Genomic DNA, 21,138 nt, shown 5'->3' on the forward strand with positions numbered 1-21,138 from the left:
TGAAATTTGGCTATGTACATAGTACTCGTATTTACTAATCTCAAATCCTAATCTGTAAAAAAAATATGGCGAGGAATATTGATCGCCCAATTATCATTATTATGAATGTGTTATACCAAAATTTATACCTACTCTGGCAAGCCATCTTTGTAACTTAATAGAAAAAGGCGGAAAATTTAAAGAATTTAGGCGCGAAGCACCTATCTCCCATACACATTTTGAATTTCGCGCCTTTTTCTACGGACAATGTTGGCTTGCGGCTTGCCAGAGTATAACTGTTCGAGAAGATGCAGAGTTGCAGACATCTTCTTCAGCGCGAGGCAGATGCTCCAAGGTCGCGCAATGCGCGGAAGGTAAGCGCGCGCACCTCACGAGCGCTCAAAAATGCGTCGTGACCGCGTTCCAGCACCAGCTTGATCTCGGTGTTCATCAGCGAGTCCATACCCAGCTCGACCAGCGTCTCCGTCTCATTCACCTTGTCCACGCTGGTGATACCTGCGTCGTCCAATCAAAATATTTAGGACAATTTATTAAATAATAATCATACAGAACGACAAATAAACAAAGGACAATAATATACATCGGTTTAGCAACATGACTTTTGGGAAATCGTCTAAGATGCCAACAATAAAGCATTTCAACCGCCTCTTTTGTCGACACATTTTTGACGAATTAGCTAGTTAGACCAAGAAAAGTGCAGAGATTTTGACAGCACACGCAGTGCCAGTGTGAACTAATTGAGGATTGTACTTTTTATGAACAAGGGGGTAAGTGCGTACCTAGGATGTCGGCGACGGCCTGCAGGAGGTCCTCTATTGACTGGTCAGTGACCCGTCCTTTATCGCCAACGACGGTGGAGGCGGTGACGGCATGCGGCAGCGACAGAAACTGGTCCAGCGTCTTTAATACTGAGCTGATGGTCTGCGTCTTCATACCGCCGATCTGGATGTCACGGTAGCCGATTATGTTAACGATCATGCCCACGTCGCCGATGGCGCCCCACTGCACAGCTAGTGCTGGAAGCCCGTCTTCCTGCCGCTGCTCGCATACCCGCTCCATAGCGCTATTGGCGAACCCATAAGCATTCATTCCGTAGGCTCCGCGGCCAGAGGACACTGATGAGAACGCCACAAAATACTCTAGCTCAGGCGCTAGCTCGCGCGATGCGGCATCCAGCTCACGAGTCGCTGCCAACACCATTAGTAATATCATTATACATGTACGCATAAAACAAAAAGTATGTATATACTGGTAACAAACACTTTTTGAGGACGTACTTATAGTACAATACAAATATTCTTTATTGGTCACCAATATGAAAAGGAACATGACATACAAATTAAGCACTCTTGACTAGGGTAGACAATAGGCGGTCTTATAGGTGTTATGGCGTACGCTGCCTAAGTAACCTTCACACTTTCAAGTAAGGATTACATTAGCTCGCTTGCGCCCGTGACCTTGGCGTGCAAGTGACGTTTTTGTTTATAACGTAAAGCGTTCAAAGGGTTAAGGATGACTCACGTTAGACCGGGCCGTGTCCGGGCCGGAGCTTCCGGCGCTTACTTTTCTATGACATGACAGGTGATCACGTGATGCTTTCCATAGAAAACAAAGCGCCAGAAGCTCCGGCCCAGACACGGCCCGGTCTAACGTGAGTCATCCTTTAAGTTCTGCAACATGCACATTGCTATATGGATGTCAGTAATGAAACTAAACACAACTCTCGTTAGGATCCAATAAGTTCGTGATTCTGTGTAAAAATAACATGAAATCAAAATGAAACTGGAGGGCCCACTGACCATTAATCTTAGGGCGGGCGATGGCTTGGAAATGCTCCGGGGTTTGGCTTTCAAGGAGTGCGTCGTGCAAAACGGCGGCGAGGTTGAAGATGCCGCTGATCGGCGCCGCCGACGCCGCCTCTAGCAACAACGCACGTGACCCCTGCGCCGTGCACGCATCCGCAGTAGATACTACGACGCGGACGCCCGCTTTGCGCCATCTGTTATCAGTTGACAATTAGAGGTACGAGGTACGAGGACAGTGGACAGGATTTCTGGATTCGGTAATCGTCTGGTCCCTTTTGGACAAAGATATTATTACAAATAAATTTTCCTTCATGCACATGAAGGTTGTGTGACTAAAGTTAATACGAGTAGATAAAGATCAATTATCACAATTCGAAATCGTATTGGAACAACCGGGAGTGGGGGTCAATGTTTATACATGTACATGTGTGTGTTAAAAACGCCCCTTTCACTGCATTGAGTTAGTGATTCGAGGAGCCGGCGATCTAAATTTCGTTATGATTTTCGTTTAAGGATTTTGAAACAAAGTTAAGGATTGCAGTAAGATCACTGTGTCTCACCTGTGAATGCACCTGACCTGGTATCCTGTACGCACACCTGTGCGCGAGCTAAAGACGAGCGTTCGTGCGCCGCGACCCACCAGCCACTCGCCCAGCACCAGACCGATGCCTCCCAGCCCACCTGAAACACCATGTCGTGTTACTACTTACATCATGTCATTGTTATACTTACTCATCATAAGAGTAGGTATTCGAAACAGATATTTTGATATATTTTTGCAATTAAATGAGCACCATGACATGACGCTTCGTGGAGGGTACTAACCGACGAGCACGTAGCTCTTTTCTGGGTGCATATAAGTTCTGGCCAGGGCAGGGATTAGCTGCACTGGTGCCGGATCGCCATCAACCTTTTCGCGTACGCGAATCAGCACCTTTCCGATGTGATTACCCGTCGCCATGAACCTGCAAACCATCAGGCGTTAGGAATGGGAAAAGTTTGAATTAAATTAAATAATTATTTATTTCAAATAACAAAGATTCATAATACATGTGTGTACACTTGAGCTTTTTATGTCAAAGTTTTTCGTGGACTCACCTGAATGCTTGTTCAAGCTGGTTGTGGGAGTAAACGGTGGTGGGCAGCGGACGCACGGCCCCAGTGGCTATGCCCTCGGTTATGCACTTTGACACCGCCTCCTTATCAGGGTGGTTGCTGCGCTCGACCAGCAGCGCATGTAGCAAAATTCCGTGTACAGTGATGTTCTTCAACAGTACAGACATGCCGAACGGCGTATTAGCGCTCAGGTCCACTTTGCCAATTTCGAGGAAGCGGCCGCCTTCGGCGAGACAGCGAAGCGACGCTTGCAGCTTGTCGCCCGCAAGTGAATTAAGCACGAGATCGACACCGCGGCCGTGTGTGCGGCGCCGCACTAGTTGTTCAAAAGAGCAGTTGCGTGATTGACCTATGTTAGTAGTTGGAAGCTGCGGGAAGCGCTTGAGAAGGAAGCCGCGTTTTTCGGGCGTGCCTACGGTCGTGAAGACGGTGCAGCCGGCGTGCAGGGCGATGGCGATAGCCGCCTGGCCGACGCCGCCCGCGCCCGCGTGCACTAGTACGGTCTCGCCGCGACGCATTCGCCCACGGACTACCAGCGCATAGTACGCAGTCGCATATGCCACAGGCACCGTTGCCGCCTCCTCCAGCGTCCACTGATTTGGAATTTCCCACATAAAACTCTTGTCAGCCAGTACTGTGGTTGCTAAGCCCTTGGCTGACACCAAGCCCATCACACGTTTGCCAGTTGAAGAGACTCCACTGAACTCTAAGCCGAGGATGCATTCCTATAATAAAGCCAATGAAAGCTATTAAAATAAAGGAACCCGTCATGGGCACAACGGTAGGAACCCTGTTGGTCCTACTAACAACGAATAGGTATATCATCATCTTCCTCGCGTTATCCCGGAATTTTGCCACGGCTCATGGGAGCCTGGGGTCTGCTTGGCTATTAATACCAAGAATTGGCGTAAGCACTAGTTTTTACGAAGGCGACTGCCATCAGACCTTCTAACCCAGAGGGGAAACTAAGGCCTTGTTTGGATTAGTCCAGTTTCCTCACTATGTTTTCCTCCACCGAAAAGCGACTGGTAAATATAATTGTACATTTCGATGCTAGAGCGGAAAGTATGTCATTATTTCACGAGCACCGAGATATCTTGCCACGAGCCGTAGGCGAGTGACAAGCCTCGGGACGAGTGAAGAATGACATTTCCGCACGTGTATCGAACGACGTTTTTTAATACAGTTGCGAAGAAATAAGAAAAGCAACAAGTAAGGAACGGAATTCGAAACTTTTATATTATTAATTCTGTAACATCATTAACATTGACATTATGAAGAAGGTTTTTCCAGCTTTTATTCGACTAGAATAGTTTTTTGTTATTATTATTGAACCCACTTAATTGAAAGTTTTTTTTTTCAAATGCATGTTCTATAAGACAGAAACAATTGTACATATTAAAACATTGTACTATTATTACCTAAATATCGTTATTTATGATTATTTGTGTATCGTATATTTATAAAAACAATATCGATTGTTGCCTTTGGAAACTTAAAACATTCTTGCAGTGAGAAAATACGCCTCTTCTTTGACAGGCGTTCCGTTCCATTCAGACAACTTATGAAGAACGGTTTTTCAACATTAAAAAATAAACGTGTTATAATACTTATAATGATGAAGAGGTAAGTAATAAAATATGAAATATGCATATTTTTCGTATTCTTACATTAACAGTAGGTTTTTATGTTGATTACGACGTTTAAATGAACCTAATATTAACACTCATCAATAAGTAGTCATGAATTGGAACAAGTAAAAATTTAAAAAAATTGGAAAAGTAAAAAGCACTAGTTCGCGAAAACCAACTTTCGGCACGCTAAACAGCCACGAAAAGTAGCACTTTTTGAGCAACTGTATTAAAAAATAATATTTCGTACATAAGTTCCGAAAAACTCATTGGTACGAGCCGGGATTTGAACCCGCGACCTCCGGATTGAAAGTCACATGCTCTTACCGGTAGGGCACAAGCGCTTCAACAAAGAATAGGTATACTCATAGGTAAATTATCTGTTCCGTACGTACCTGTTCAGCGAGGGCCCCAGGTAGCGCGTCGGGCGGGAGCTTACCCGTGGCGAGCATGACGTCACTGAAGTTAAGCGGCGCGTAATAGACGCGGCACAGGTCGGTGTGAGGGCGCGACGTGACCGAGGCGTGACGCAAGTCACTCTCGATCCAGCGCAGTGTTGACAGGTCACCGCGCGTCAGCGTATTCACGTATGCATGTTCCACCTGCAATGCGCATTTGAAAAGTTCAACTGTATAGGTACTTTCCGCGCGCAAATTCCGTGCACGGCTGAGGAACGTTAGGAATGTTGGGCATCATGACAGAGTGGTGTCATTTTGTACGTACGGGCGCGGTGCACACCCCCCCACTTCCTCGACCTCCGAATGCACGGAATTGGCGCGCGTACAGTAGGTACCTTGTGTTCTTGTACAGTCGCCATCAAATATATCGGAGCGGCCGACGTGCATACAAATATCTGAACACCCCTCTATTGTCAAAGCGTTAGAGTGCGTGTTCAGATATTTTTGAGCACCTCGGCCGCTCCGATATATCTATTGGACTGTACAACAACATCTAGACGTTCAAATGAGACAAATGCATATGTAATGCCTACGACATCTTACTAATTTGACTAATAGAGCGGCATTTCAAGTTTAAGATTTTTTTGTTCTTATATTATTTATTCCCAATCAAATGAAAAATAAATACAGATTTCTAAAATTTGTATGCTGCTGTAGTAGATACTTAATTAGTACGTACTTAATCTGAAATAGAAAACTAGCATTTATATACTCGTGATAAACGAAAACAGCTAAGAAGACACACCTGCAACAGAGCCTCGCTGATGTCACCGAGCGCCAGATGACGGAAGGTGCCCCAGACGTCTGCGCGCAGTACATTCATAGCCAGGTCGAGTTGCACCTGCGCGCAATACATTGGCGCAGCAATATCGAAGGTCTCTCCTCCGGGCAGGAAGTATACCCGCAAATGATCCCCACCGGACTCCAACCTGAGGCACGTGCCTAGCCCCATTAAGCCGGAACCTGGCTCGCTAGACCACAAATATACGCGCAAGTTCTCGCATTCTGCGCGTTTCATGGCATCCTTCAGATTATCCACCCAGGAGAAGTCGTCGTCACGTGCTTCTATAACGATCTTCGTCGCCGGCACGGCCGCTGGGCGCCGCAGCAGCAAATACTCGCGGGAAGCGGTGCGAGCGCGCGATATCTTTAAACACATAGAGGATACTCAATGTTATACCATACTGTGTCCAAATCCGATGTTGAGTTGAGTTGAGTTGAGTTGAGTAAAAAAGTTTATAATGGCCCTTACCGTAGATACCTACAGATGTAGTAAACAATCCTTTGCCATCGTTTTTTCTTGGAAACGTTCGTATTTGTCATCCTACTTCAGTAAACCTCAGCACTTTTTGTACTGACTGACTGAAATAGCATAACACGTTCGTTCGTTTCCGTGAAAATATGATGGTAAAGGATTATTCACTACATTTGTGGTCTATTAACCATACCACTGTTACAGAAAAAAATCAAAATGAATGACGTTGTGCATTGAAACAAAAGGCGGTTGCCTTGCAGGCCTTGACGTGTAATTTTGTGTGAAAATTCCATTACAGTCCTCTCGAGAGTCTCGAACTACTTCGCCCGAAACGGGCTACTTCGAAAGCAAGGAACATAACGACAATATTTAATTGCATGCATTTAAATACTGCCCGATTCCGGGCCGATAGTAGATTGTGTCACAAGGGAGCAAAATTATCATATTTCAACACATTATTTAAGCTAAAAAAATTATGCAAAAAAATAGTGTCCTACTTTGAACATAAAAGTACTACTTTGATTCCTCCTAGCAGGGAAGAAAAGTGCCACTTTGATCCCTCCTAGCAGGGAAGAAAAAGCCCTTTTCCGAATAGGTGTTTCCTTTTCCGAATAGGAAGAAATGTAAAAAAAATGCCAATAATTACTAGCGTAAGTCCTGCTTTCTCAAGCATCGATTGCACAGCAGGTTGGTCAGACGCCAGTGCCGGTTCATCCAGCACAATGAAACTTGCTGCCGCGGCCGCCGCAGTCAGTGAACCGGGCCGATGAGTCAGCAGGTCTGTTGCCAAGATCACATGCCAATCTGTCCTAAAGCCGTCGCTTTCTACTTCCTGATTTGACACCTGGAAAAATTACAACATTTGCTCATGCAGTTCGTGCAGCTCGTAAGTATATCGAAATAAACAAAGTTTTGTAGGCATTCCTCTAAAAAACTTATGTAAGAAAGTGAATTGAAATGGTGTTATTATCTCTCAATAAATCATTAACCATACTTGCACTCCCTGCAAGGCCATTGCGTCGGAGTACTGCGCCGCGGCGGCGCCGGCGACCACCGTCCCGTCCACGAGCACTCGCGGCTCCGTCTCCAGTACTGAACAAGCACAAATAAATATATACAGAATGATTTCAGGGTCTTGATTCAAAACCACTGTTTCCGACTCTGTAAGTGATCCACATTATCATATGGTAGTATTTAATTAAAAAAATATTTTGTTTAATTTTTCTTATTTTTCAAGTAAAATTAATCTTATACCACACTAAGTAATCCCACCAAAAACATTTCATGTAAAGTGTTGCCAAGACTAGGCGCATAAAGCTTTTACACTCAAAAGCTATCAGATCCCGTAGTAGGTACCAAGACTTACTCTGTAAGTCTTAACTTTATTAGCTCTAACTGTATAAAGCCAACATCTTGGTCAAACGTACAGTACGGCTTGGCCGTTTCGTTTATTTTTTTTATTTTTTTTTATTTAATTAAAATTTTGGCAAATTCTGCAATCTGTTACGTGAGACACGAGTCACATGAACGTCGTCAGTCGAGTACATAATGTACTTTATAAAACAACTGATCATAGTCTGCTCACAAAATACACATAATGTTCCAAAATTGCTGTCACATATGGACAGATAGACGGAAGACCGGACAGACAGACGGACTAAACAAAACTGTAAGGATTCCGTTTTTGCCATTTTGGCTACTAAAGGCCGAATGCCCGGCGCGTATGACAGGTACACGCTACCCGCAACGTCTCCAAGTATCTTCATGGCGAACGGTTTGGCCGAAGGACGAGCTCCGCGAAGATATTAAGGTCAGAAGTGACCAAGAGAGGCGCGCTTCTGTAGTGTTCCAACACAAAACTTTAGTACCTACAACTGTATGCATGCATGGTTCTTGCGACTTCCACAAACACCTACTTGCGAAGTGCTCGCCATCGGCCTTCGCGTTCAGACAATTTAACTGCTAATCAAGTTCGGTAAAATAATTTTTGTATCAATACAGTCTTGTTTTTTTTCTAATAGGCTACACTTATTTAGGCTTTGTTCGCGAGGTTGTACAGCTCACAGAACATCCCTTGTGCTTAAAGTTCATCATCTTCCTCGCGTTATCCCGGCATTTTTAGCCACGCCACGGCTCATGGGAGCCTGGGGTCCGCTTGGCAAGTTGGCAACTAATATCAAGGCACAATTTTTTACGAAAGCGACTGCCATTATTAGGATTAGTCCCGTTTCCTCGCGATGTTTTCCTTTCCGGAAAAGCGACTGTTAAAACCTATCTTAACAAGGTACAATAAGTAGGTATTAGTCCATACAAATACCAAAGCAAATACCTAATACTTACCTAATCTAGATAGATTAAGTTTCTCAATTCTATGATATAATAATTAAACTAATTAAGGTGACATCTAGCGAAACCCGTGTACTTGCAGAAGTACTCTATGAGCTTAGTTTAGCTATATCATTATATGTAATAGTTCATTACCAATCCGTAGTGTCATAGTGTGGCACTGCACTTAGCTATATAAGCTTCTACATGTATGTAGATACGATCACTTTTTTCAACCAGCCTTCTGTTAACATTAAGCCGGGCCGGGGTTTGAACCCGCGACCTCCGGATTGAAAGTCGCACGCTCTTACCGCTAGGCCACCAGCGCTTGTGTTTGAAGTAAGGTTTTGAAAAGTTTACTACAAGAAACAGTGCCAATATAGAGGGCGCTATTTGGCGGGTTTACGTGAACCTGGTTCAAATCGGTACTTCGAAAACTTTTTGGTTTTTTTTACTGTTGTTTTTGTATTAGCATTCCGATCACTGCTACCACACAAAATTTCACGATTCTAGGACTTCAGGAACCAATGTTTTCAGGATTAGAGGTATTTTTAGGTACCCCCATTTGAAGGGGTTGCAGGGCGAAAGTTAAAGATTTCTGGTCACCATATGTGTCTGCATACAGACCCATCCCTACATGCCAAATTTCAGCCTTCTAAGACTTCAGGAAGTAGTCTGTATTTTCTATGACGCGAATTTCATGTGTTTCGGACAGTGAAAATTAAGGTACTATAAATTTTTAAGTATAATAGGTAGCTTAATAAAACTTGGTGTTTTTGATAAGTCTACTGAGTACATGGTATACAAAAAATTACAGCTCTCTAGCATTGTCCAAGACGAAGCTACGAGAGTTCGAAAATACGGCGAAACGTGCCGAGAAAAGATATGCACTGCCTTTTGCCCTTTGTCTCGTCTTGGCGGGGGCACGGCCGTGTCCCCAGATCATGGTCACCCTATGTCTTTTGACATACGCTGTATGGAAAGCGACAAGACGTCACATTGAGTAGGGTGACCAAATTGTATTCAAAAATGTTTTTTTTCTACAGTCATCTGAAAAAATTATCATCATTATTGATGATAAACAATAATTAACAACATCATTAGGCTCATCTTTGAATTACTGAGTCTTGTTCTCTTGCTACACGACCCCGAAATCATCCTGTATAGTTTCTTTTTTTGTTGACATTATATTGAAATCCGAATCTACAGACGATAAAAAGAAACCGTCTTAGAAACTTATATTGTAAGTGGTCCAAAGACGCAGTCGCACTAGTTACTCGCAACTATCGGATGACATTGAAAATGAACATCAAAAATAAAAAGTACTTAGTATATCTAGTTCAGCCCTCTGCTCGTCCATTAGGCGTTGTTCTTGGTGTTCAAAAGGTTAAAGATACCTACTAGATGAGAAATGTGTTGGGTTCTATACCTTTCTTGGCGTATGGCAGCAGCAGCGTTGCCGCAGGCCGATTTAGCGCTAGTTCGGCGACTTTCAACTTCTGCACGCTGCAGTTCTCAAGTGCCAGAAGTAATGTGGCGGCTACATAACTCTCTTCGGAAGTGTTCGTACATACTCGTTCAAACGGAATAAATACATATTTATCAAGATGTGGTGTTGACGCAACGTTGACGCAGCGGGGTGACAGTGAGTATTTTACGCCACGGAGTTCTACACCGCCCGCCACGACTATATCAATATCACGGCGCACCTCGACAGGCAATGGGCCGCCGTTAGACACAGTCGCCGCTGCTTGCTGTGCCATAGGGTCAATAACCACGCTTTGGATAAACGTAGGCAAATATAATCCATGGCATTCTTGGCCCAAACAATCGAATTGAAGCATTGTGTCCATAAACGAAATCCAATTTTCAGCCCAGTCGATCATGCCGCACGTGGCACGCGCATCCGAAGACTGGATCCCGCAAAACAAGCCCTCGTAGTTGTAACCACGGAGATGCAATATCTTATAAACCTCTTCAGAGGTGAGTGAGGGCAGGTCCTCCTTTTGCTCGTATGTATCCAGCGTGGTGGAGGGCAGACGCTCTGAAGCAGGGTCATTGGTGAGTCGTATGGATCCTGAAACCACGACCTCACCGTCTTCGCAAATCTCAAATTCTCCAGAGCCACTAAAAATTGTGACTAGAAACCGAACTGGCGCATCGCGGGATATGATGGTAGCACGACGCAACTGCACATTCTCTATCACCACCGCTGCCTCCTCTATCTTTACCTTCTGCATCTTGGCCATAGTCACCCACACCAGGGTCTGTTGGCAAGAAATTATTTATATTTATTTACCTATTTTTAAACCGTTGAGCAGTTGGGCACTGAGCACACAACTTCTGCTCTGGACAAAGAGTAATAAATCAAGCAATAATGTTTGTGGCATTGCGCTACGTGCATACACCCCCTACGTATTTTTTGCGGGACAAATATTATTTCATAAATGCTTCAGTATGTTTTCAAAATTCTAAATTAAATATATAATTATTTTTCGATGTATATATACGTAAGTTTTCAATTCATTACACCACCAGAAACCGAGAGTCTCTAACATGGTCCTTCAAGCCGGATATTGTAAGCTCATCTGCTCTGCTTTATATTAATAGCTTTTGCCAATATTCATTGATTCATTACTTCATAAATTTAAATTGTTCGCAAGTAAGTCTGTCAATGATGATACAGTTAAATTCGATGACAACCTATAGAGATGACATATTATGTTATGACATTTTTCTGATATCTATTATTATGCTGTGATGCTTTGCTAACTTACGAGATATCCAGTGGCGGGGAAGAGGATCCTGCCATCGATATTGTGTCCGGAGAAGAAAGCATCTTCTGGATTTTTGAGGTTATACTCGATGATGTTTTGACCGCTGCTGGCGGCCGTCTTGTAGTCCGCCACGGTCCAATCAACGGAATGATCCCAGCCAACGTGAGACGCGAGTGAGGGTGTGCCGCGCGACACGGGCCAGGACACCGCCGGATATAAGCGCGCCACCTTAATAAATTAAAAAGTTTATCATGTGAGACGAGATGATGGTTCAATAAAATCAGTACAAACAAAGATATAAGGAGCACCTGCCTCTGGTTGCAAGCCGGCTGCGTAGATCTTGCCTAAACCGGTGAGCAAATGTACGAGTGTGTCGGGCGCCTCACGGCGCAATAGTGGGATGTGCACCGCGTCAGGCAGCGTACTCTTGAGCACCGCCTGCATCTGAGCGTGCGGCGCCAATTCCACAACCAGTGCATTCTCTGGCACACGCGCCAGTGCCGTTGCGAACCGAACTGGTGACGTGAAGTTGTTCACGTGGTACGTGGCGTCACTTAACTTTGCTGCAAGAACATACTTAGTATCAGTCAGTGCTTAAACTATATTTGTGACGTTTTCAAGAAAAAGGTACCACATTGTCGCTTGCCATAAGGACGCTGTGACAGGTTATTCGTATAAGAATACAATACAATTCAAAACGATACATTTAATGAAAACCGGTCAAGTGCGAGTTCGTTTACCTCGCGCACCGAGGGTTCCGTACAAATATTCAATTATCTCATGTTACTATAAATAAACACGAAAGACTTGATCAGAAGTGAACTAAGCATAATTATGTACAGCGCCATCTATCGCCAAATTGGCTAACTAATTTGCGCGACGTATGTATATTGGTTTTTCAGGGATAATTCTTTATCGTGTGAACCGAATCCAACATTTTTTGTTTTATTTGAAAGAAGGTATTTTTAGTGTAATCTCATCGAATCTCATAGATAAACACTTGCAAAGGGGTTGTTCCAAATATAATTTTGAAATATTTTTTATTATTAAAAAAAATATCAAGAAATGGTGATTATATTTTTCCTGTAATATTTATGATGTGTAATTACATAATACAATTGCAGATACAATTTTGACTGTGGAATAAAGTTTATATAAATAATTTATAATGAGTAAAATAAGCATTTTTATTTTACTTTATTTTAAAAGCCCATTTAATGTAATAACGTTTAAGATACACCTGACATGTAATGTGCCCCGGTGCCTAACAAAGCCCACTTCTTAAATATTACATCTTTTTTTGCAAAAACGGTTACAGTTATTATTAAACTTTGTTTCTAAGCCAAAGCTATTATTAATCATACTCGTATGTCGATGATTTAATAAATTTTGTTGTTTTTTCCTGAAAATTCATAGTTTTATTTTTATATCTAAAAATAAATAAATAATATAATTACTTGGGTCGGGTACCTTACAAATGACTACATGTGGCTGTACCTACGTAATGTACGTCTTTTTACTATGAAGGAGAGACGTTTTGCGATAACTCAAAAATGACTCAACTGATCATGTTCGCTATAGTTTCCATTTAATGTCGTTCTTAATATCTATTTTCACGTTTTTTTTTCATATTATTTGGACCCATGGTTAAAGGGGCTAAGGGGGAGCACAAGTTTTTTTCTTTTGAAGCGATTATTTTTGAAAATATTCACTATCAAAAAATTGTTGTTATAGACGCCTGTTCGATTTGAAAGACAATGACGACGATCCAACGATACCCCACACTATAGTCTCAATAAGTATTAGTTGCCTGTGGAGTACAGTCAGCAATAAAAGATTGTACCAAAAATGATTTTTTTGCCAAAAACTTATTTAGGGTTGACCCAACTACTACAATACAAACTTGTGAGGTTATTTAACTCGACAAGTAACGTAGGTATTACTTAAAATAGTAATAAAAATACCTAAATCTGAGTTCCACTGCTCTTGTGGTACAGAGGTTGACACCCAGCGTTCGCTGCGCGACTTGGGCTCGGGGATAACTTTTAGCAGGTTGGCATGCAGGATTGGCGCGACAGGAGCAACGTACTTGCTGTGAAATGCCATGTTTGAGCTTTTGATGTGGCGCGTAAACACGCCTTCCGCGGATAGTTCTGCCATAAACTTTTCAATTGAAGCAGGAGGGCCTGAGACCTGCAGAAGAAGTGTTCTAAATTGTAGTTTATCCGCAAGCTCCACCCACACGAGAATTTATAAATTATTTCCTTTCAGGTATCAGACAGAACTCTCCTTCCCTGTAGATACCTAGAATCTGCTCTTGCAGGTCTGACCGGTTAATGAAGTAGTGACTTTAAAGGACGTGTATTTTTGAAAAGGTTTGGTACCCGTACTTAATACAACAAAGCATTGATAGCAATGCCTCACGAGCCTCACCAAGATATCGTTAGCGGTGTTGTAGCAAGCGCATTCAACGTCAGGTGGGCAGAGTCGTTGAGCTTCTTCCCAGGACATACCGATGGCGGCCATGGCGCCCGGAGCTAGTCGCGCGTCCAGAAGGCTGCGCCCGCGCCAGTACGCGCACAGCACCGCTTGTTCCGCCGTCAGTGTCTCGTCGGCGTATGCGCACCCTGCACACCATTAAACATATTAACATAAGCTACCACGCAACAACTTAACGAAACGCTGCAATAAGCCTCACCACATAGTTAATGCCTTCTAAGGATCTCTTTCTAAATTTTAGCACAGGAATGCACTTACCGATTTCGCCGCAAGAACAACCGATAATACCATCGGGGTGCACACCCAGCTCGCGTAACACGTCCACCAATGCCACCTGTATGGCGGTGATGGATACGAAAGTGTTGATGATGTTGTCGAAGATAGCGTCCGGTGCGTCTACAATCACGTACTGAAGGTCCACTCCATGTGGCTTGAGTGCCGCAGACGAGCGCGCGATGCTTGACGCGAACACCGGCAAGCGCATCAGCTCACGCGCTGCTCCAGACCACTGAGAGCCCACGCCGCTGAACACGAACCAGACCGGGCGTGCCTCGTTTTCACTTTTCAACACCTTAATAATGGGTTCAACATTGTGCTCCGGATCTAGCACGCCAAACCCGCGATATGGATGGCCGGGGATGGCACGTGCGTGCACAGCGTCGAAAAGAGCATGCAACTCAGTGTCACGCTGGTGCGCGGCGGCCAGTCGGATCAGCCGCTCAGTGGCTTCAACGGTGCGGCCCGAAGCCAGTACGAGACGTGGAACTGGGTACTCGGCGGGGCGCGGACGTTCTCCGCGCCCTCCCTCAAGGATCACTTGTGCGTTAGCACCGCCGAACCCGAACGAGTTCACTGCTACAAGCCCTCCCTTCCATGGCGTGTTCTCTTGTACTACCTGCAACATACAATTTCAAAGGTATAGTTTTTATTTTGTACCACTGTGTTGCCAAACAAATTTATAGCACCATTTTCATTAATAGTCAAGTAAAAAATTCATTCTGAAGTATATTAACATGCCAATTTTATATTATTGTATTAGGTACACTAGCATTAGTGTACCTAATACAATCTACATTACCTACTTGTAAGTATAATATAGAATAGATGCATGATCAGTGTGTCAATAGGCTATATTATTATTTGTTTTGTGTGTGTTACCTTCAAGCGGCCGTCTCTGAGTGCTGGAACTTTCTCATTGGGATTTTCGTAGTGTAGGTTACCGGGGATCACACCGCGCTCCATTGCCAGCACCACCTTAATAACAGAACAGAGCCCGGAGGCTGGCTCTGCATGTCCCATGTTGGACTTGACTGCACCAATTAGCAAAGGCGTCCGCCGGTCTTTGCAAAACAGCTCTGCGATCGCATTTAGCTCTTGTGGGTCACCAGCCTATAAAACATCGTAAAGATACACAAGTTATGTAGGTAACATTATGTTATAGACGTCAATGTAATATATGAGCTATGCGGTTTCTACCGCCGGCTTACCTTAGTACCAGTGCCGTGTGCCTCCACGTAGGCGACGTCCTGCGGTCGAAGATGTGCCTTCTCAAAAGCCTCTTGGGCAAGTCGGCCCTGCATCACGCCGGAAGGGTAAGTGATCCCCTTTGTCTTGAAGCCATCGTTGTTCATGGTTGCACCACGCACTGTACAGTACACACGGCGCGCATTGCTGCTGCGCTGCAGCAGCAGGGCAACAACCGCCTCGGAGCGTACATAACCACAACCACTAGCATCAAATGCGGCGCAACGTCCTTCAGGCGATAACATATTGAGCTTTTTGAAATTTACGGTGCTTGGCGTGAGACAGAGATTGGTGCCAGCGACTATAGCGGCATCACATGTGCCGTTGCGAATGGCATCAAAGGCATGTGCTAACGCAAACATGGAACTAGAGCAAGCGGTATCAATGGCTAACGATGGTCCTTTGAGGTCAAACGTGTAGGATATCCTGTTAGCAAACATGGAGCGAGCGCAGCCAGTCACTGTGTATCCGCTATCCGTGCCTGCAGACCACCCCTCAGTCTCCGAGTTAGAAACACCGACATAGACTCCGGTACGCGAGCCGCGTAACTCGGTGGGGCTGAGGCCGGCGTCCACTATAACCTCGTGCACCACCTCCATCAGCAACCGCAGCTGCGGGTCCATGACGTGTGCTTGCTTGGCGTGCACGCGGAAATAACCAGCGTCGAAGTGCTTTAGGTCCTTGAGCTTGCCGCTGCGTCCGGGCAACCCGTTCGAACCTAAACCAACCAACGAAACAGATTTCAGGAACGAGTAGGTATGCAATGGATTTTTTTATGATGCATGATGAAGGAATAATCAAGTCGCATATTTGCATAGAGAGTTCTCACCCGGTGTCCAGTCGCGGTCGTCGGTAGTGACGAGGTCTACGCCGTCGAACAGCTGCTGCGCGAACTCTTCGATGTTGCTTGACTCGGGCAGGCGGCCCGACAGCCCCGTCAGTACCACCTCCGAATCGTTGCTGTTCCTGTCCATCGCAAGGTATCTGGAAAATACCTGTAGGTAAGTCTAGCTCTCTTTAAGGGGCCCACTGATTACCAGTCCGCCGGACGACATCGGCCAGTCAGTTGTTTGGGCCGGGGCCGGGCCGGAGCTTCCGGCGCTTAGTGTTCTATGGAAAGCACCACGTGAACACCGATCAGCCTCGGACGCCTCGGCTCGGGCCCGGCCCGGTCTAACGTGAGATCCTTAAATCTGCAAGTCTGCACCGACTTTGTAGCGGCACTTTAAACGTCGTAATTGGCATAAAGCGCTTAAGTGCCAGTAGCGTCTATGGAACTTAAGATAATCGTGAGTTCGCTGTGATAATGACCCAACGAAGCATTCATGACCCAATGAAACTAATCGCGAGGTCCACAGCTAACATAACCACTAGTTTTATCATATCATATTTTTCTCAAAAGTATCTTAATATAATTAAATACTTAATAACAAGTGAGGTAAAGATAAAATTACGATTTATATTCGTACCGTTCGGTATTTAACAAAAATAATACCATAACAAAACTAAAAACATGTCATAACCCACAGAAATTGTATTTACCGGATTTTGGTAACGTTACTGGGAAAAATGGTAATTTACTGGTAAATGACTGGTAACGTAACGGTAATTTACTGCCAGCACAACACTAGGGAGGACACATTTTTAGGGTTCCGTACCCAAACTAAAGGGTAAAAACGGTACCCTATTACTAAGACTCCGCTGTCCGTCTGTCTGTCACCAGGCTGTATTTCATAAACCGTGATAGCTAGACAGTTGACATTTTTACAGACGATGTAATTCTGTTGCCGCTATAACAACAAATACTAAAAAGTACGGAACCCTCGGTGGGCGAGCCGACTCGCACTTGGCCGGGTTTTTTTACCCCTCTAACTTTTGAACCATGGGTCGTAAATCGTAAAACAAAAACTCAATAAACACTTTCATTGGAAACTAAGATAGCGAACATAATCGGTCCAACCGTTTTAGAGTTATTACAAAAAGTAGTAAAAATACGCGCAAAGCGCTGCGAAAGTACTCCCTTTTGCTTGTAATGTACATGATACTTACTAATAGCCCCCGTTTAGCCTATTCTGACAGAATGGTGACTACGGAACCCTACACTGAGCATGGCCCGACATGCTCTTGGCCAATTATAATTAAATCGAATCCGAACAAGCGCGTAAAATAGGATACCAACCTCATCTTTTTTCTTTTTTTTTATCTTTATTAGAAAAAGGGTTTTTTCACAAATGAAAATGTCACCCTTATTGTGACACTGACATAGCAAGACAAATCAACTCTTATTATCTACGCTTAATACCTAAGTTAACCTCATCTTGTCCGACTTAGTAGGTACCTCAAATCTTTCTATTTAAAGAGATAATAAATCAAAGCAAACCCGAGTTTAGATTAGTAAAATAAACTCAATAAAAAAATGTTTGACATCTTGTTGTATAACTAGCCTTATAAACCAAGCTTGCATGTACAACCAGCCCTAAAGTTTATAGTTTATTATGGTTCATTATTTTTGTATGTGGGTATTTTTGAACATTGTAGCTTTATCCTTAGTCACCCGTTGACCACGAACGCTGTAAAGGGTCCAAACTTCGGGAAGTATTATAAATTCAATACTTATACGCGATATAATCCGTTTTCATAGTTTTAGTTCAAAAAATAACATCTTAAAGATGTCACTCGTAGCACCGTTCTACGAAAACACGCATTGGCGTAGCACCTAAATTACTGTCAAAAGGGAATAAACTGGGTTATGTCCATAATCAGGGGCCCTATTCGAGATGCACAACTGTCAGTTTCGGCTTCAACATCAGTTCAACAGTGGAATGAATAATTTGTTCATCAACTGTGGAAAGTATCATTTGGTACAACCAAAACTCATTCATTGAAAAAATTATGCAACAAAAATCAACTTTGTTTTCTTACTACTATACGGTTTAAAATGGCTCTGAACTCGGCGTGGTTCGGTTTGGTTTCGTTGTCACCTAACTGTGTATTGCTAATGTCAAATTTACCTATTCGACAACACACGATTTCTTCCATTCAACTGAAGTTCAACACGAAACGTCACTTAACGCATGTCAAATACCGCTCTAGGGCACTTAATATAAGTTTGTCTCTAATCAACAAAAATATATATGGTACAAAAAGGCGCTATAAGTTAAAAGTCAGTGAACTTCACTTAAGTAAAATATTTCGGCTAAAGCAGGTTACCGGCGTAGCTATTCATTTCTAACAATATAGAATACTATTTAATATATATTCATATGTCAGATAATTTATCATACCTTTCTCTTAAATATCCAATTTAGATGACAAAGATGCACTTGTACGAGAACAACACAAAGGCAACACGCGGAAATATGCGTGAACAATTGATAAGGAGTGCAGGTTATAGATAGTTACACTTTCGAGGGTGATAACTGAATGACGATGATAAGTAGATACACTCTTTTTATACCAAATTGTAGTTTAGACATAGTAAATGCCTAAACGATGACTATTTATGATAATAATGTTTTTTTTTTACGTATTCCGAGCTGCAGAAAACCACAGTGCAGACGTTATTCAGCTATGAGGACAGTTAAATTGCTATTACTTAGACATTAAATTGCTCTTATTCACATTAAAGCATTTAAAAGTGTGCCCAATTTGCTTGAATAACAGCTGAGTAGACGTTTATACAGTCTTTATTCAGCCTATCTTTTCAGCGTATAGTTCGGCGGACAGATATTACTAAACCTTTATACAACACTTCTGTGTTACTTGGGCTGTGACGGTATACGGATGGATTATTAAATCAATAGGTATTACGCTCGGCGCTAACAGTACATTAGTAAATGTAAGTAAATTTAAAAAAAAACAAATTTGGTAAAACGTGTAAATGTACAAAATGCTCCGCCAATCAACTGCCAATGCTGGACATTTCATTTGGATGGATTCCGAGCCACTGCGGCATTTTAGGTAACGAACTAGCAGATCAGGCTGCAAAAGATGCCCTTTACACGGAAATGATTCCTTCTTTAAAATTTTCCCTCCAGACTTGGTCTGTATTCCCACAAAAACAATTTTTTAAATAGTCCTCACGCTGGAAATCGTCCAAAAAATGTTTCTACTCGTACATTCAATCCTCGATACCCTCTCGCCCTTGGTTTTTTAAAAATCGATCTCTCTCTAAAAGGCACACCAGTACCATTATTAGACTCCGCTTGGGTTTCTATTCCTCACCGGAACTGCTGCATCGCTCCAAGCGCAGAGACTCGCCTATGTGCGACTGTAATATGGAAGTGGGATCATTGGATCATATGTTCTTTAACTGCCCTCGCAATCTCCCCCTTCTTTAATTTACTCTAATTTAATTGAATCACGAGCGAAGCGAGTGATTCTAAGGTAGAATCTTGAGCGTAGCGAGGGACTCAAAAACACGAGATGTAAAATAACTTTGCTCTCGTGTTGTACACATAATTTTTCACCTCAGTAGTGAGAACATATTAAAGGTTAAAATGTATTTCGAATTACACAGAATAAACAGAAAAAAAAGTATTATAATATGTACGATACGATAAGATACGATACGATACGAGACGAGACCGGACCGGACCGGACCGGACCGGACCGGACCGTACCGTACCGTACCGTACCGTACCGTACCGTAAGAAAAAATGTAATAAAAGTATGAAGTTCATGGCCTTCCCTAAATTAAAAAGCTACATTGTTTCACTCCCTGGAGTGAGGAAAGTCGCACTTTCCTCACTCCAGGGAGTGACGAAAGTAGGCTTGTTCGAGCTGCTGAGGTGAAAATAACATTGTGCTATAGTAGTTTTTTAGTATAGTTTAACAGATTATTATAATGTTTGTGTCGTCTACATCTGGACTAATCACTCACCTTTGTTTTACTTAGCTATAACAAAACGTGTACCTAGTGCTTTCATGTTCTGTGTGGGTGTCGGTATATGTTTGTGCTGTTCATGTTCTGTGTGGGTGTCGGTATATGTTTGTGCTGTTCATGTTCTGTGTGGGTGTCGGTATATGTTTGTGCTGTTCATGTTCTGTGTGGGTGTCGGTATATATTTGTGCTGTTCATGTTCTGTGTGGGTGTCGGTATATGTTTGTGCTGTTCATGTTCTGTGTGGGTGTCGGTATATGTTTGTTCTGTTCATGTTCTGTGTGGGTGTCGGTATATGTTTGTGCTGTTCATGTTCTGTGTGGGTGTCGGTATATGTTTGTGCTGTCCTCTGTCCTCAGGTGCAGACATCAAAATACTTGACATTGGCAAATTTGTGCCAACTTGTTTGGCCAGACCGCTATTTAATTAAAGAAGAAGAAGAAAAACTGCCAATGACGTGATATCGACGCTCTAATTGGCCACCTATTTCAAGACATTCAGTAATAACTATGTGGCTCTGTAGGCCGAGCACATCATTGACGCGACAGTATCTCGCCGCGAGATGAGGTAGTCTATGTCGCGGCGAGATACCCTAGTGCCAATCATGTGCTAGCCCGGCTGTTAGCTGTAAAACTCGCGATAAGATGGATAAGATTAAATTAAAACATGTATAAACAAATACGAGGGGAGGTACAAGTATTCGCGGAATGAAGAATTTGCAAATTAAATAAAACAATAGAATTATTTTTCTTTTTCAATATATTTACTCTCGAGTTTAATGCATTTTCAGATAGACTAATTAATTTATGTAGACCATAAAAATTTTTTTTTCTTTGCCCCAAAATGAGCCGAAATAGCCTCCTTCA

At 43.2% G+C, this 21,138-nt stretch overlaps 1 protein-coding gene across 1 annotated transcript; it reads right to left on the reverse strand.

The window, feature by feature from the left end:
- Positions 1-278: 278 nt before the first annotated feature.
- Positions 279-16,384, reverse strand: LOC134755633 (fatty acid synthase-like). The gene is made up of 19 exons (XM_063692140.1): positions 16,220-16,384; positions 15,354-16,108; positions 15,025-15,255; positions 14,125-14,761; positions 13,801-13,994; positions 13,332-13,560; positions 11,680-11,930; positions 11,368-11,595; positions 10,020-10,857; positions 7,260-7,357; positions 6,912-7,109; positions 5,756-6,157; positions 4,948-5,154; positions 2,904-3,646; positions 2,631-2,770; positions 2,366-2,486; positions 1,800-1,999; positions 780-1,187; positions 279-495 (listed from the first exon to the last, which is right to left on the reverse strand). Exons 1-19 carry the CDS (start codon positions 16,362-16,364, stop codon positions 311-313), a joined length of 6,210 nt encoding a protein of 2,069 aa, XP_063548210.1. The 5' UTR covers positions 16,365-16,384; the 3' UTR covers positions 279-310.
- Between the last annotated feature and the right edge of the window lie 4,754 nt (positions 16,385-21,138).

Source organism: Cydia strobilella, chromosome 3, assembly GCF_947568885.1.
Source record: "Cydia strobilella chromosome 3, ilCydStro3.1, whole genome shotgun sequence".
Classification (NCBI taxonomy): domain Eukaryota; kingdom Metazoa; phylum Arthropoda; class Insecta; order Lepidoptera; family Tortricidae; genus Cydia; species Cydia strobilella.

Excerpts from the sequence above, each read along its gene's own strand:
- LOC134755633 (XM_063692140.1), bottom strand. The coding sequence starts at position 16,364 with ATGGACAGGAACAGCAACGATTCGGAGGTGGTACTGACGGGGCTGTCG. Across the intron at positions 10,858-11,367 it reads TCCCCGCCACTGGATATCTC|ACCCTGGTGTGGGTGACTAT; the intron begins GTAAGTTAGCAA and ends TCTTGCCAACAG. Across the intron at positions 2,000-2,365 it reads CAGGTCAGGTGCATTCACAG|ATGGCGCAAAGCGGGCGTCC; the intron begins GTGAGACACAGT and ends AACTGATAACAG.